The sequence below is a fragment of the Saccoglossus kowalevskii genome, chromosome 7 (genome assembly GCF_978046115.1).
Source record: "Saccoglossus kowalevskii chromosome 7, keSacKowa6.1, whole genome shotgun sequence".
Taxonomy (NCBI): Eukaryota; Metazoa; Hemichordata; class Enteropneusta; family Harrimaniidae; genus Saccoglossus; species Saccoglossus kowalevskii.
In genome coordinates, this window is record NC_140647.1 from 22862700 (window position 1) to 22878032 (window position 15333).

The 15333-nt window shown below is 34.8% G+C and overlaps 1 protein-coding gene across 1 annotated transcript in view; it reads right to left on the bottom strand.

The window, feature by feature from the left end:
- The window catches only part of LOC100367618 (condensin-2 complex subunit D3-L-like), a 47435-nt gene that overhangs the window by 17995 nt on the left and 14107 nt on the right, over positions 1 to 15333 (bottom strand). The window contains exons 4-18 of the mRNA XM_085501862.1: positions 13721 to 13798; positions 12248 to 12447; positions 11491 to 11621; positions 10697 to 10814; positions 9118 to 9236; positions 8216 to 8414; positions 6826 to 6895; positions 6557 to 6647; positions 5993 to 6306; positions 3969 to 4045; positions 3476 to 3639; positions 2510 to 2698; positions 2103 to 2205; positions 1530 to 1796; positions 813 to 992 (exon numbers count right to left, since the gene is read on the bottom strand). Coding sequence (XP_085357988.1) covers positions 813 to 992; positions 1530 to 1796; positions 2103 to 2205; positions 2510 to 2698; positions 3476 to 3639; positions 3969 to 4045; positions 5993 to 6306; positions 6557 to 6647; positions 6826 to 6895; positions 8216 to 8414; positions 9118 to 9236; positions 10697 to 10814; positions 11491 to 11621; positions 12248 to 12447; positions 13721 to 13798 — 2300 coding nt within the window. The remainder of the gene's footprint in view (positions 1 to 812; positions 993 to 1529; positions 1797 to 2102; positions 2206 to 2509; positions 2699 to 3475; positions 3640 to 3968; positions 4046 to 5992; positions 6307 to 6556; positions 6648 to 6825; positions 6896 to 8215; positions 8415 to 9117; positions 9237 to 10696; positions 10815 to 11490; positions 11622 to 12247; positions 12448 to 13720; positions 13799 to 15333) is intronic.

A 15333-nucleotide genomic window follows, 5' to 3' on the forward strand; every position in this document is an offset into this window, starting at 1 on the left:
GTGGTCATTCAGGATATATCCCTGCCTTCTTTTGTGTTTTAAGTTCAAGTCATCCTGAGTTAATCATCTACTCACAGAAACAAGGATGCTGTGATCATTTATGGTAGATATTTACTGTTCTTTTTTTTTTAAATTCTGAGTAGACAGGCAATCACCTTGGTCAAACGAGCAATCTCCCTAATTCTGGGTTTACATGAAAACACACACATCAGGTACAAGTATATTGATAATCTATCTGGCCAAAGAAAAAATAATATTAGACCAATATTCATTATTTGATATTTAACATTCTATAATGTAACATTTATGGGATGTTATGTTATAGATGACATTCACTGTAATGTTCAGTGAGATTTTGTTTTACACGTAAATCAAAGTGATTCTTTCCAGTCAAATTATCAAGACGAGTCCTGCACCTGTATCATATATAAATGTACTAATAAAATGAATGATTGATTGATCTTGTTGATCAATTAATTATTTAGTTGTTATATTTGCTAATTATTATTTTTTTTTTATTTAATCATTAATCATGTATATATAAATATTTTTGTTGCGTCTTTATTTTTGAATGTATATTCTTCATTTCTATTTTGGGCAGTAGACTTCACTAGCACCACTTGTTCTAATTTCTACCTTCCTGACATTTTACATATTTTATTCCACATGAATCGTATAAAGTGTATTTATTTTCATTGTTTTCACATTTACATTTTTCTTCCATAGTGAAGTATATTTATTTTCATTGCATATTTGTATTTATATATTAATAATGTACTTTGGCAATAAAGATATTGATTGAGTATTATTACCTGTACTACTTCTCCCAGAGTGTAAATATAAGTAATGAGTTTATCTTCGTCAAAATCAGCAGGATTCTCCGACAGCAAGATACTGGAGCAAAATTGGTCACAGTCTGACATGATATCGACACACCATTCAACAATCAACTTTCTACCTTCTTCCGGAGACTTCACTTGAGAATTGCATAACTGAATCAGAATTGATAATGAAAAAATGTCATAAATAAACTGTCATCCATACTCAAAATACGATGCCCCCCCCCACCCCACGGACAAATGATGTGAACATGATGTTATGCAAGTGATATCAGTGCTAAAAGTAATTTAACAAAACTAGACATAGAAATCATTAAGCTAATGAGGTAACATCTAAGCATCAATGGATACACAGTTATGGGTTCTGATTTAATTAGCTATGATGTCCTGATACAGTCAGAGTTAGTGTCAGTGTCAGTGTAAAAATCCATGTATTGCTGCAATACAAAAGGTACTATCACATGATTTGTTTTTCAGTGTACTGTTCAAACATGTATACCATGCCATACCATATCAAGATTGTGATATTTCACACTAAACGTCAAAACTGTAAATTACATGTACCCTAACCATCTGATAAGAATGATGCCATCAATTTAGGAAAAAAACTAAGAGGCAAAGCCTTATTTTTGTTTGGCTTCAACAAAAACACAGACTATCAATGATGGTAATAAAAGATTAAGCACATACCTGACAAAGCGAATCAACGATGGCAGTTGTAACATCAGGAGGAGACGAAAACTTTCTAAGTAAACTTTTGAAATCCTTTATCAACTTCCTAACCAATTCTTCATCAAGATTTTTGGCATTGCAACCAATAACAGTAACCACATGAACTAAGGTGGACGAGGAGACTTCAGTTTTACCAGATTTGAAGTCATCCCAACAATTAAATATAAATGACTGGTCTAATTTAGGGCAGTGTTTTGCTATACTGGCCAGCAGTACCCATGCTCCCTGTGGTGTAAAAAATAAGAAATGAGTGGTTGCGTTATAGGGTTATAAGAAAGCAGTAAACATGGACAGAAATGTGTAAGCAAAATTATAGTAGTGCACGAGTTTCTTCGCTTGCCATGTTTCATTTATTTAGTATGGGTATATGTCAGCTCATTCATCTAGTATGGGTATATGTCAGGCATTCCACTAATGTGATGATAATATGCAATTTCATTCATTTAGTATGGGAATATTCTGCTAATGTTGGAATATTATATGTCATGTCAATCATCAGCAGCAATAAGTACATATAAATGATGGACATACCGATCCATGCTGGCTGTTAGCATGGGTCACAAGAGATTGTATCAACTTAGGCGTCAATTTCTTCTGCTTGGACCAATGCTTGCAAGCCTTCTGCAGAAAGTGCCTGGTAATATAAAAATAAACACTTAATCAACAGCCACTCAAATTCTTGATTTAATACTTGTTGTGTTACATATTCACATGTATGTAGAATCATTTGCAGTTAGCTGCTCTAAATGAATTTTATGGTTCGTGCATCAAAATCAAATTGTATCATCAGGAATGCACAGTACAAAATGTTTTTTCCATATTCCATATATTTCCTCTACAACAACCTAGCCCGTATTTTATTCAAAGGAGGTGATCGTTTTGACCGACTGCCAATTTTTCTTCTACACTGTATTCTATATGACAGAAAGTTTCATTACCGTTCTTCCAGCTGCTCGTTTTCTGCAATAAAGTTAAATATATCCCACACCATCTTATGATGCGGCGTTGTGCTTTTATTTAGAGGTACAATGTTACGAATCAACACATCTTCCATGATATCCAGACACTTCTCCTGACAGCTGGATTCATTATCTCCTACCATCGGAACAACTCCATCTAACCAAAAACTATAATTATAAAGAATAGAATGTTCTGTAAAGTACAACATCATCAATGTCACTAAAGTAACGCCATGACCCAAATCAAAAGTTAAACTCTGCAAAGCTCCTTTGTGAATACAAAATATATGCAATCATTGTAAGTTGTTTCATGAAAAATATCTAGGGAATGAAAATTCCAGTCAGTGATAAGCAATGGCATACAGAGGTTAGGATCAACAGCCAGCAGATGTTCACCACAAATTATATTAGCAACCAAAAAAGGTACATGCATGTTTCCATTAGAAACTCGTAGCACAACATTTAGTTATATTTTTACGCAAACACCTCCTCCCCCCAAAAATAAAACTAAGATGAACAGAATTATGATTTTCAATTTTGCTTGCATATTGGGCATTGGCCACCACAACATTATCTGTGTATACAACACGTGTAAATTAAAATGAAATTTTAATGCATGATGTGATGTATTCCTTCTGCACTAAGGTTGTACACTTCTTGGGAGTAGGGAAACTATATCAGTTTATCCCTTTAAACACTGTTTTCAGCTAAATTTGCATTTGGTTTATTAACTTTGAACAAAAATGAACGTAATTTACCAATTTCTTTGAAAAATATTTAAAAAAAGTATGCAAGTTTAAGTTGTGAAAGGTGAAGCGTTTCAAAGAGTTCATATTGCGAAGTCCTTTTTGACACTCGTGGATTTGAGTGCAATGTAAAAAGTTTCATTTTTAAAACTTAACTACTTCCCCATCTATTTGGAGGTATTTCACAATGTCAGCTCACCTATGTAACAAAGCAGAGTCTGGTTTGTCTAGTAGCAGCGCAGTCAGTGAAGTCATAGCTTGTTTTCTTACAGATAAAGCAGTATCTTGGCATCTAGTTCGGATTACTTGGATATCCTCTTTTGAGATATTGGACATGTCAAGTCTGATCACACTCTCAAGCGCCTGTATTTTAACAATTATACAAATATGTGGCAACAAAAATCTTTTACTACTGCGTCTGTTGCTCTTATGTTGCAGGATGCATGTAATACTATATTTGCTCTATTATTGGTGCACATGATTACCTAAATAGGTCATATTTTAACGATTCAGTATTCAATTTTTGTTTTTTATTTGATTTTTCTTATTGACTTGCCTTTGTCCTTTATTCACAGTAAGGACAAGTAGTAAATATTTGATGAAATAATGACCGTATATGATATGATAGTTTGGTCAGAAATCAGTGCTGTTCACCTAATAGTAGAACCAACTACAGAATAAAATAACAGTACCTGAATTGCTGATTTTCTCACGCCAGTTTTGACATCAACAGCTCTTCGTCTCAGCATCGATAACATTACTTTAGCAGCTGTTATGAAGAAAAACAATAATCACACTGTTGAATGAAATGAATGATCATAATTTGGACTATAACATTATCAATCCAGCAAATTTACATACAATTGGTTGAGTAATTCCACAAGACAAATCATCAATCGGCATGATATCACAGATTAATAATATATTGTATTTGCTCTGTTTGAAGCACATCTGCAATGGAGATCCAAATAAACTGAATATTGCATGTATTTTTAGCTAGGATCACCCGTTGAAAAATTGACAGGTTCCTGCAGTGTCGAAAGAGAGCCATGCAGAATAAACAGGTCGGGTGATTTCAAAGTTACAGGGGATTTTGCGCTAACACCTCCATTTCACGGAATTTTTTTATTTTATTTAAACTACAAAAACAAATTAATCACCCCGACTGTGCCAGTCTAATGTCTAGTATCAAAGTAATCAAACGGGTAGTTTTCTAAAGAAGTCCAAAAAAGAGAATTGAAGGTACCTTCATAAATGATATCAAAGCCATGGAGTTAGCAATTTTCAAGAAATCGAAAATGTGAAGTTGATTTTGTCAACAGCAGAGCTAAAAAGCACATGCAACTAAAACAGCAAATAATGTCTTTGTCAATCATGGTTCTATTTTTGTGGGTATACCCTGAGGAAAATATGGTCTTAATGAAAAGTTAAATTTTTTTTTATTAATTTGACAGAAAACATTTCTTTCTAATTTGTTCTGATCCGTGAAGCAAGGAACACCAGGCAAAAAAAAAAAAAAGACTAGAGACTCGTTTCTTCCAGAGAGTAATAAATAAACTGTTTATTCATTTTTAATATTTAATAAATTTGTGTATGTTCAACTTTAGGGGTGATAGAATATTGAGCAGAATGTTGGGCAAGGTAACGTAGCATGTAGCTGCACAGATCACGGTGGTAGTGGTTTTTTCACAGTGTTCTCACCAGGCTGCGCCCTTGCGCCATTTGCGCAATATTTCAAAATTTGGCGCAGCATTTCAATTAAATCGGGCCACATTTGGCGCAGAAAAAAAAATTGCGTCCAAACGGCTTTCCCATATTGACCGTATGGTGGCGCTATCAATGTAGTAATTTATTCCCTAGAGGGGTCCCACAATTGAGCAATGTCTTGCAATATACACAACCCATTTCAAGCCTCATGGAATGGGCGCCATGAGCAAGCCAAAACGCCACAGATTTTATTGAATTTTGGAATTTGCCGAAACCCTGATTCGGTACATTATGCTAAAAGTGTCAGCAATGGACTGAGACACCGGCGACAGAATCAGTACCTTTAGAAAATGTTCCAGCAGACACGCAAAATGCCGATGGTATTGAGTCTGGTAGCATAGCGGTGACTGTGGGGAGTGTCACTAATAATGAAGCCAAGGAACATCGACGATTTTAGCGAAGTTGATTAACAACTCGTCCATTGCTGAAATACTCGGATGATGAAGATTTGATGTACTGTAGTTGGTGTGTATTTTCAAAAAATAATACTGCTATGACACGGGGAAGTAATAATTTAAAAACTAATAGTAATGGAATAAACATATGTTAAACTAATGTGTGTGATGACTTTATGATTATTTATATATGTTAACTCAACAAGGGCTGCAATTTTACCTTGATCCAACTTTATTTACCCATTAATGGTTACACCATGGAAATTTTCATCCTTTGACAGGTAGGTGAACATTTCCCTAAACTTAACTAAAACTAAACTAAAATTTACCCCCGGCCCTATTTTATAATTTATGGCCCTGCTTTTTTCAAACGATGGGCCTTTATGGCCCCACAAAAACAGAATCTGGTGAGAAAACTGTTTTCACTATTACCAGCTAAACCTATCATGGAATTGAAAGCCATTAACCTTCATAGTGGAAGTAGACAAGACGAGAGAGCAAGTTTGAAAAACCAGTGATTTCATTTTAAAATTAAATTAATGACAGCTTCATACCTGAATTGTTTCCGATTGATCCGTCTGATATTGTAGGAGTTAAAATGTTGGGGGTACCTCCTTGGATACCTGGCGATGTCGCTTGGTTTGTGGGTGTGGCAGTCTGGTTATCTGGTGTTGTTAGTTCTTTTCCATTGACTAATACCTGTGGTGTGTCCTTCATTCTCTCAATATTTTTGAACTTGGCAGCAGGTCCTGCCATGATAGTTGGTGTACACAGAGCAGGTGTGAATACTTCTCTCATGACTTGCTGTATGTTTGGATCACTGGATGCAGCGTAATGAGCAAAAGATGACAGCGCCTTGGCACGAACTCTGAACAAAGCACAAAAGGTTTTCATCAGAGGCAAGTCAACACTGGATGCATCATAATGAGCAAAGCCTTGGCATGAACTCTACACAATACATAACACTAAATGAGAAATCCTCAAAGACCCACCACTGGTTCTCACTCATATGTTTAAGAGTTGATCAACAAAACTGAATTTCTATTGGCTGATTAGCCAACACCCACCACCAAACAATAAATCTAATTTGTATACTTTATGGCAATGGCCATACTTACACCGGTGATTTATCGGACACTCTGGACAGGATGATCTCTTGAAGCAGAAACTGGTGTGATAAAAACTTGGCATCTTCTGCAGAAATATTTTCTGTGAAATACAAAAAAGATCCTAAATACCCAATAAATTTGAAAACCCCCTTTTATAAAACCAATGTTTAAAATACACTATTTAACATAAACTCTTAAAAAGCACTAGCGATATGCTGAGTAAAGCAAGAGCGCTGGTTATGGCACATGTAAAACATAGATTGAAAGTGATTTCATACCATCTGGTTTTCTCACTGGTTTTTCTAACAAGACACCAGCTGTCTCAATGGCAAATGTGCAGTGTCCAGTCTGAAAAATGAAAAACATTTGAATGAAACTGCAGATAATAAAGAGCTTTGAACGTTTTTTGATGATCATCTCAATTCTTTAAACATCTGCTAAACTTGTCCAGATAACTGAATTAGATACACTAATGAAATCACGAATAAATAATATAGCTGGAATATAACCATGTCAGGAATATGATTTTTTAACATTAAAATGATTGACATTTGTATCTGATTGTCAAACAAGTACTTGTCCACATTGAGAGATATTGCTCTGGAACAGCATTCAAAATCAGCCATTTTGAATACATGTATATATATAACATGATGTATAACTAATATATAAAATTTAAATATAATAAGGCAAAGCATTCAAAAGATATGGCTCTAGAAGCCCAAGCCCAAGTTTGAACGAAATCCAACCATAAATGCTTGATATTTGATGATTTTTTAGCACAAAAATGACCACCATTCGGCCATTTTGAATAGGATAGTCAAACCAATATATCTGTCTATCTGTGACATGATGTATAATGAATATTTAAAATTTGAACATAATCAGTGAAAGCAAGTCAGAGATATGGCACAAGAACCACATTCATTAATACAAAATGGCCGCCAGTCTTATCTGAAAAACAAAATTATTTGCATCAAGGTGCCATGTTTTATGTATATACCAAGTTTGAACAAAATCCATCTGTAAACAGCCGAGAAATGGTTGATTTTGATGATTTTTAGCACAAAAATGGCCACCATTCGGCCATCTTGAATCAGATCGTGAAACAAATTGACGTGCATATGTATAATATAATGTAAGATGTATGTGTGAAGTTTGATTGTGATTGGTTCAGGTATTTCTAAGATACAGGATGCACGCACAGACGCAGGCACGCACACACACATGCACGCACGGACGTCAAAACATAAGTCCCCATTTTCAGACGGGGACTAATGATAAGAATCATCACAAGATTCTCAAACATCCAGAAATTCTACTTCATCTATAGATTTTCCCACAGCACAAGATGCTTCTACATCCAGTGATTTTCCTTCATCTCGAGATTCTCCAACATCAAAAAGAATCTCTGGATGTAGAAGAATCTTTATATGAAAGGGAATTTATGAATGTGGGAGTATATTGGAATGAAAGAGAATTTCTGGATGTTAGAGAGACTTGGGAACCTGAAGTCTTGGTTTGAAGAATCTTAGAATGTGGGAGAATCCTGAGATGCATCGCAAAATTCTACAAAATCCACAAATTATAAAACTATGTCCAGTCCAGTCACTGCAATATTATGTCAATTTTACCTTATGTAACACATAAAATATTGATATCACATACCTTTTCTTGCCTGGACATTTTCACTAACCACTGCAGAAAGCTGGCATATTCCACATCAGGAAACTCATCAAGTATCTTCACAACGGCTTCTGCTATTTTGCTTCTGTACTCTGTTCTGTCGGGTGCTTTGAAACACACATTCTGGAGCAGAGTACGAGCAGGAGTCAGAGCAATTTTTCCTTGCAATTCAATCATATGGCTATAAAACAAACAAAAATTCATACACCATATTTACTCCATTAGTAGCACATCTCCAAGAACTGCATTTATTGTATGCATGATGATTAAAGTAGGATTTATTTTGACCATAGACACATTCTTGACATTTCGGTGAGCGCATGCTTGTGTTGCTTCTCATCCAAGGGAAAATTGTGATGATGTGGTTGGCATTTAAACTTTTTTTTGTATTAAGATTATTTAATGCCACAACAAGGTCTAAAGCTTAATGTTTAACATTTCTTACATATTGATTTTGAATGCAGGCATGAACACATCATTGGCAGATGCCATTTTTTTTCCTCCCATTAAATTAAATTTGACTACCGGTACCCAATTTCAGCTAATGTGTCAATGATTGATTGGTATTGACAAAACATGCTTTGAAACAGTTTTACTGTCTGTGTCACACTTGCACAGAAAAATATGTGAAGCAAAGGTTCCCATATAAACCAAGTATCAAACCAAGTATCACACTTGAAGTTTTCGCGAGGATGTTTAAAAGGTAAAAAATTGATGCTGACACCAGACAATCACTCATATGATAAACTCTACTTGACAAAGTTGACAGAGGAGCTAAAAAATGATAAACAACTTTGGGGGGCATAGAGCAAATACAAAAAAGTAGAGAAAACAGTCCAGCATATGCATGTTTCAAGCTGTCTTAAGTTGTCATGACAACTTACCAGATATATGCTACAGCCTGATCTTTTATCATCTGTAAGGACCTTGGTATTGTAGCAGCAGCAACACCTTTATTCTCTCCAATCAACATTAGAATATTCGGCATTAGCGTATAAAACGTCTAGCAAACAACAAAAAATAATATTGTAGAATACATTTTAAATATTTTCATTTGCAATTTACATTATTAAAAATGGCCGCCAAGATCTCATTAAAAGAGACCTGCAATATTATTTTTACCTCTCAAATATCGTTCCATTCTTCCTGCCATCAGGTTCAATGCTACAATCACCATGGTTACATAAATCAACAGTTGCAGCAATGACAGGAGAATATAGAATATTTGTGGGGGCAAAAACAAGTCCTGTGACACTTTTGGCAGCCATTAACACTTTGAGTGCCATTGTCAACTTTTGTCACCATAATACAAAATGATTTTGTATGGTCTTTTTCTTCCTACACGAGATGTTTATAACAATTAACAACTCTTAATCAAAAACTAAAAACTAAAAACCCATATCTGAAACTGTCAAGATTAACATGTTGGTAGCGATAGAAGCAATCACGGAAGTCCCTCACTGCTTCTGCACGATGGGTGTTTATGCAAAAAATTTAGTTTTGTTTCTAACAAATTATAAGAAATCAGTCCACAGTCTCTTGAAACATGTCTCTTTTGCCTACTGTAGAAGGAAAAATTCGTGTGGTTTTAATTTCGCAAATTTCACAGTAAGCCCATAAAATGTTCTGTTTCAAATGAGCTGTTATCGCCGTAAACAATGTTAAATTATTTTTCAAATGCTCAGTTTAACTTTCAAAAATGACTAATTTCTTGATTTAAAAAAAAAAAAATCATGCTGTTTTTCCATCAAAATCAAAGCCAAAAGATCGCACTACAACAACGGCAAATCACTTCCAGGTTGCGTTCATTACATTAACAGAGTATTTAAATGAGCTATGGTAATTTGAACACATTGGCATCATCCAGCATTTTGATTGGTTATTTAACGACTTGACTTATCAGGTCAAAGAACATCATTTCAGGTGAGGAAAAAACATGACGAAAATTGTTCTGAATCGAGAGTTTACATGCCACCGGAATCATTCGCTTACGATGAATTTTACGTGCATTTCATAACAATTCAACGAATTTAATTTTTGTATGTTATTATAATTACTACTAAGTAATAATTCTAATGACCGGATTTCGCTACCGTGACCATTTGCTACTACGCAATGCATTTGTGTTTATTTTATTTTTCCTTAGATGATCGTATGCCAAGCTGTGAATGTTTTCTAAAGGATGATACTTTTTGTATAACTTTCTCATTTACTTAGTATTTAAAATAAAGTTGATACAATGTATCACCAGAATGGTCAAGAACAATGGCTTGAAATGAGCACCATTTGAAACAAAGTTGCTTAAATTTAACTACAAATAAGCATCACCATGAAATAAAAGTGTAACAAAGTGGCACCTAATCAAAGAAAAATATGGTATAACAACGCAGTTATAGGAATATCAGAAAGTATGTACTCGATCGATGCAATCACCATATAGTACATAAATAATAGTATTCTCACGATAACATAGTACGATACCTTTATCAGCATGTCCTTGACTGGACCATGAAGTTGTGTACACAATATAGTGAAAGCCATGTATGCCAACTGACTGACACTTGATATTTTATTGATATCGCTGAGAAAAAGAAAGGAAATCATAACGATTCAGCTATCAATACCTTGCATTTGTTCTGTACAGGTACTGTATTTGCTCTATTAGAAGCGCTTTTCCGATACAAGTGCACATAAACCAAAAATTTGTATATATAGTACATGTATGCTGGATTATAAAAATACAATTTATGTGGACATCTGTCATTTACGTAAGCACATGAGCTACTAATAGAGCAAATATGGTAATCGTCAGGTGGCATTTTAATTTAGTGGCCACGCTGTTCCACTTGTTACTCACTCTTAATGTTTGAAATGCCTAATACGTCACCTCTGGCTGATAACAATAGCATGTTGCTAATATGAATAAGCTAATTTTCTGAACAACGAATAACAGCTATTTATTTTAGTACCGGTAGCCATTCCAGATGTTAGTAGAAAAAGGTGCCAAGTAGAACAGTTGCCATGGTATCTTTGCCACTAAGAACAACTGAAATGTCACCTAGTGAGTACAAACTCTACATAATATGATAATGGTATGTCCCAAAAGGGGACTTCCTGTTCAGCATATATTTGATTGTATCACATTTTAGGTCACTGACGTAGAGACGAAGAATCACAAACTTGACAACAATTACTTTATAGCATTTTAAGAACAATAAGAAGGCAAGTGTGATGTAAACACCATTTCCATCGCTTACCAATCAGTGCTGAAGTTGCCATCCATAAATTCACCATCGATTTTGCTTAGTTCCATTAAAGCCAGAAACAAATGGTCAATCACCTGAGCATGCTCCTTCATGGAGAAACTTTTCAAAAGTCGAACAAGTTCCTGAAAACAGAAAAAACTCCTACGTATTGAAATAGATATAGGGAATGATTAAAATGAATTGAAAAATTAAGACTAACCCAAAGATAGCATTATTACTTTTGTGTAGTCTTGATAAAGTTATTAGAAGGATTTGACAATTTACGTGTATATTTATTACAAGTGAACCCCTTGTCCCAAAATGATGATCATCTCTTATACTGTGAATTACTGGAAGCAGATTTTGGAGTTTCCTAGATTAGCTTATCAAAATTATTAAAACTGTATGGACATCCTTTACAAACAAGGTCAAATAATTATAACCTATCCAAGTAGATAAATTAAATAAAGTCGACTTAGTAAGCAAATAAATATGCAAGTTAATAGGATCATTAAGGTAATTCAAGTTGTCACAATAAGAAAATGAACTATATGTTGCAATACCGGTATGTTCTGCATATTTATGGGACTCATCAATTTGTCAAACCAAAATGCTTTGGTACTTTTAATTTGCCCAAAATTCTTGTGATCTGTTTTAATTGTCACTAAAAAGAGACTTGTGAAATTGGCAAAAAGTAGTTAACAGTAGACTGGCAGGATTGCAAACGTTTTCTGTTGCTAATTCGATGAGCGATAATTTTTTTACCCACCCTCGTCAGGTGCAACAATCTTCGTTTTATTACATTAATATCTTGTGGAGTAAGCTCAGCTATGGAATCATCGTTATCAGAATCAAAATCCTCTTGTATTACATTGTCGTCTTCTTGTCTTCTCGGATGTTTACGTCCTTTCCTACCACCTCCCTGAGATGATGTAACCAGTGCATCTTTGCGTTTACGCTTTCCACCTACTGATGAAAGAAATTTTAACCTAAAATATCCACTCACAAACGATGAAGTAGACCCCATCCCTCATTTTCATTAGGATATAGTATTACCGTACTCGACCGTGTTAGCGCCCAGAGGCCTCAACTCAGAAAATCATGATTTTTTAGGGGTGGGCGCTTACCCTAGCACCCCCCTCGAAAAAGAGTGCAAATGAAAATTTTGATTCATCATGTGACAGATTACGTCTTTGAGGGAAAATCACATTGCGAAATTAGTTGCGTCTCCATTGATTTTCATAATGAAGAAACAGAAATGATCACAAAAAATATGCACATTTTATTACAATATTAATTACGTACCACCAGAATTTACGAAATTAAAAACAGAGTCTGTTGGAACACAGTCGAAGTAAAAATTCTCATTATCTCCACTGACGATGGTGTACACAAACTCTCGATGAAAATCACTTACCGCCATGATGCATTTGCAGATTTTACCTGCAGCAGCGTCCTTTGACCTAACGAGTTGGTTATTACCCAATCAGAATGCTGTGTTGTACCGATGCAATTCTTTGGAATGCGGAAGTGAATTATCGATGTCGAAGTACGATCTGTTAGAATTGATTTCAGCAAATAAACGACATGGTTTTTCCATAAAACTAGTAACTAGCCATTTTTGAGAGGTAAACTGAATATGGCATGAAATATTTGCCGCATTTTACTTGTATTAACATTAAGGTCATTGTAGAAGTGTAGTTTACGGATGGTTACCGTGGTCTACGCATTCACAACATGTTCACAGCAGTCGATATTCATGCTGTCTCATATAAAAACGATTACCAAGATTTGTTACACAAGACCAAGTTTTAAATTAGTTGCATTTTGAAGGGGTGGGCGCTTTGCCAAATGTGACCTCAAATATAAAAAAATGAGCAAAAGTGGGGGGTGGGCGCTTGCCTGGGCACTAACGCAGTCGAGTACGGTAATACTGTAAACCATTTAATTTTCGCAATTTGATGATATTATGGCATTTGAAAAGACAATTTTATTTTGTATCTAAAATCTTGTATAAAAACTGGTGGCTCATTAAGACAATCATGAAAATAAACACAGAAATGACATAATCCAATCATCATAGTATGAAAACCATTGTTTGAAACTTCATCTTTATTTGTATGGAGACAGCCAGTTTAATAGGATGGCTGTCCATGTGGCCAACTTTTCTTGTCCAAATTTCCACTTCTGTGTATATATGGAGAATGCAGTGATGAACATGTCAATTTTATGTATGACTTACCAGCGTCTGGCCATAACTTTAACACATCTAATGCTTTTTGAAACAGCACAGGGTGAAATACATTGTAAGCTGCACATCCTACAAGTAAATCAACGACAGATTGTTATTGATAAGTCAAGTGGCAATGCTGTGCTGGGTGACTACAGAGAATCATGGATAAATGATGTCAAGTAGTCTTCCTGGATCGATGGGCAAGATACGCAGTATATTGCGGCTTGCGGGGACACCAAAACATGCATGTATGACAAGGACCAACATCATACATGGTGTAGCCAACCTTGATGAGTTTGCGAAACCTGAAGAAACAGACATAGAATCATAAACTTCAGGGTCAGTAAGGTAACTCAGAAGTACAGCCTCACCATATCAATGGGAGTGAACAGCTTAGCTAGAGCTAGAACTAGAAGCAACTAATAATGACTTTTATTTAAAGGCCTTCTGAACATGAATAGCAAATGGTCACAAAGCATGGCTTGAAGGAAGGAATTTCAATCAACCCGAAATCCAACCAAGGTACTTGGTCATCTTCAGACAGAACTGGAGAAACCGCTGGTGTTATATATCTGCAGGAGGTCTCCTTTGTTCAACCAAAGACACTTTTCCTCATAATAGACTTGCCACAGAATTGATGGTGACATCTAGTAGCAATCAAGCAGTTATGGTGTCATTATCAGATGATAAACAACACTGTTTAGATGTTGGTGAATGTCCATTACGACACCTAGCAACATGAACAACACCTAGGTCTGTTATAACGATAGTAATCCAGCTACCACACATCGGACTACTAGTTAACAACAATTCCACACAAAAAGAAATGCTCAGTTTTTTTTAGCTCATTTTTAAATTAGTTTAAATTGAATTGAATCTGTACATATCAAATTCTTTCTGGATGAATAAACTTCACATATGACACAAATATGCTACAATATCAACTATTTATCAATAACAAGCATCCTCTCGGCTGAGATAGCTCCGCTGTTAGCAATGCACATTTCAATTAAAGAACAAAAGATATCATTAGAAAATGAACAATACGTATAGTATCAATGCAATGGGACTTGCTATTTTCAACAAGAATTCAAAAATATCATTTTTCACCATAAATGATTGTGGTTTTAACAAGAAGAAAATATCACTTTTTACCAAAAATGACAAAAATATTCACCAAAATTAGAGAATTGACGATATCATTACAAAATGAACAAATTTGAGAGTGGTCCACATGTAGTACCTATATATGTAATATCAAAGCAATTGGACTTGTGGTTTTTAACAAGAAGTCGAAAATATCACTTTTTACCAAAAATGACAAAAATATTCACCAAAATTAGAGAATTAAAGATAGCATTACAAAATGAACAAATCTGAGAGAGTTCCACATGTAGTACCTATATATGTAATATCAAAGCAATTGGACTTGCGGTTTTTAACAAGAAGTCAAAAATATCACTTTTTACTAAAAATGACAAAAATATTCACCAAAATTAAAGAACTAAGAATATCATTACAAAATGAACAAATCTGAGAGAGATCCACATGTTATGTAGTACCTATATATGTAATATCAAAGTAATTGGACTTGCGGTTTTTAATGAGAAGTCGAAAATATC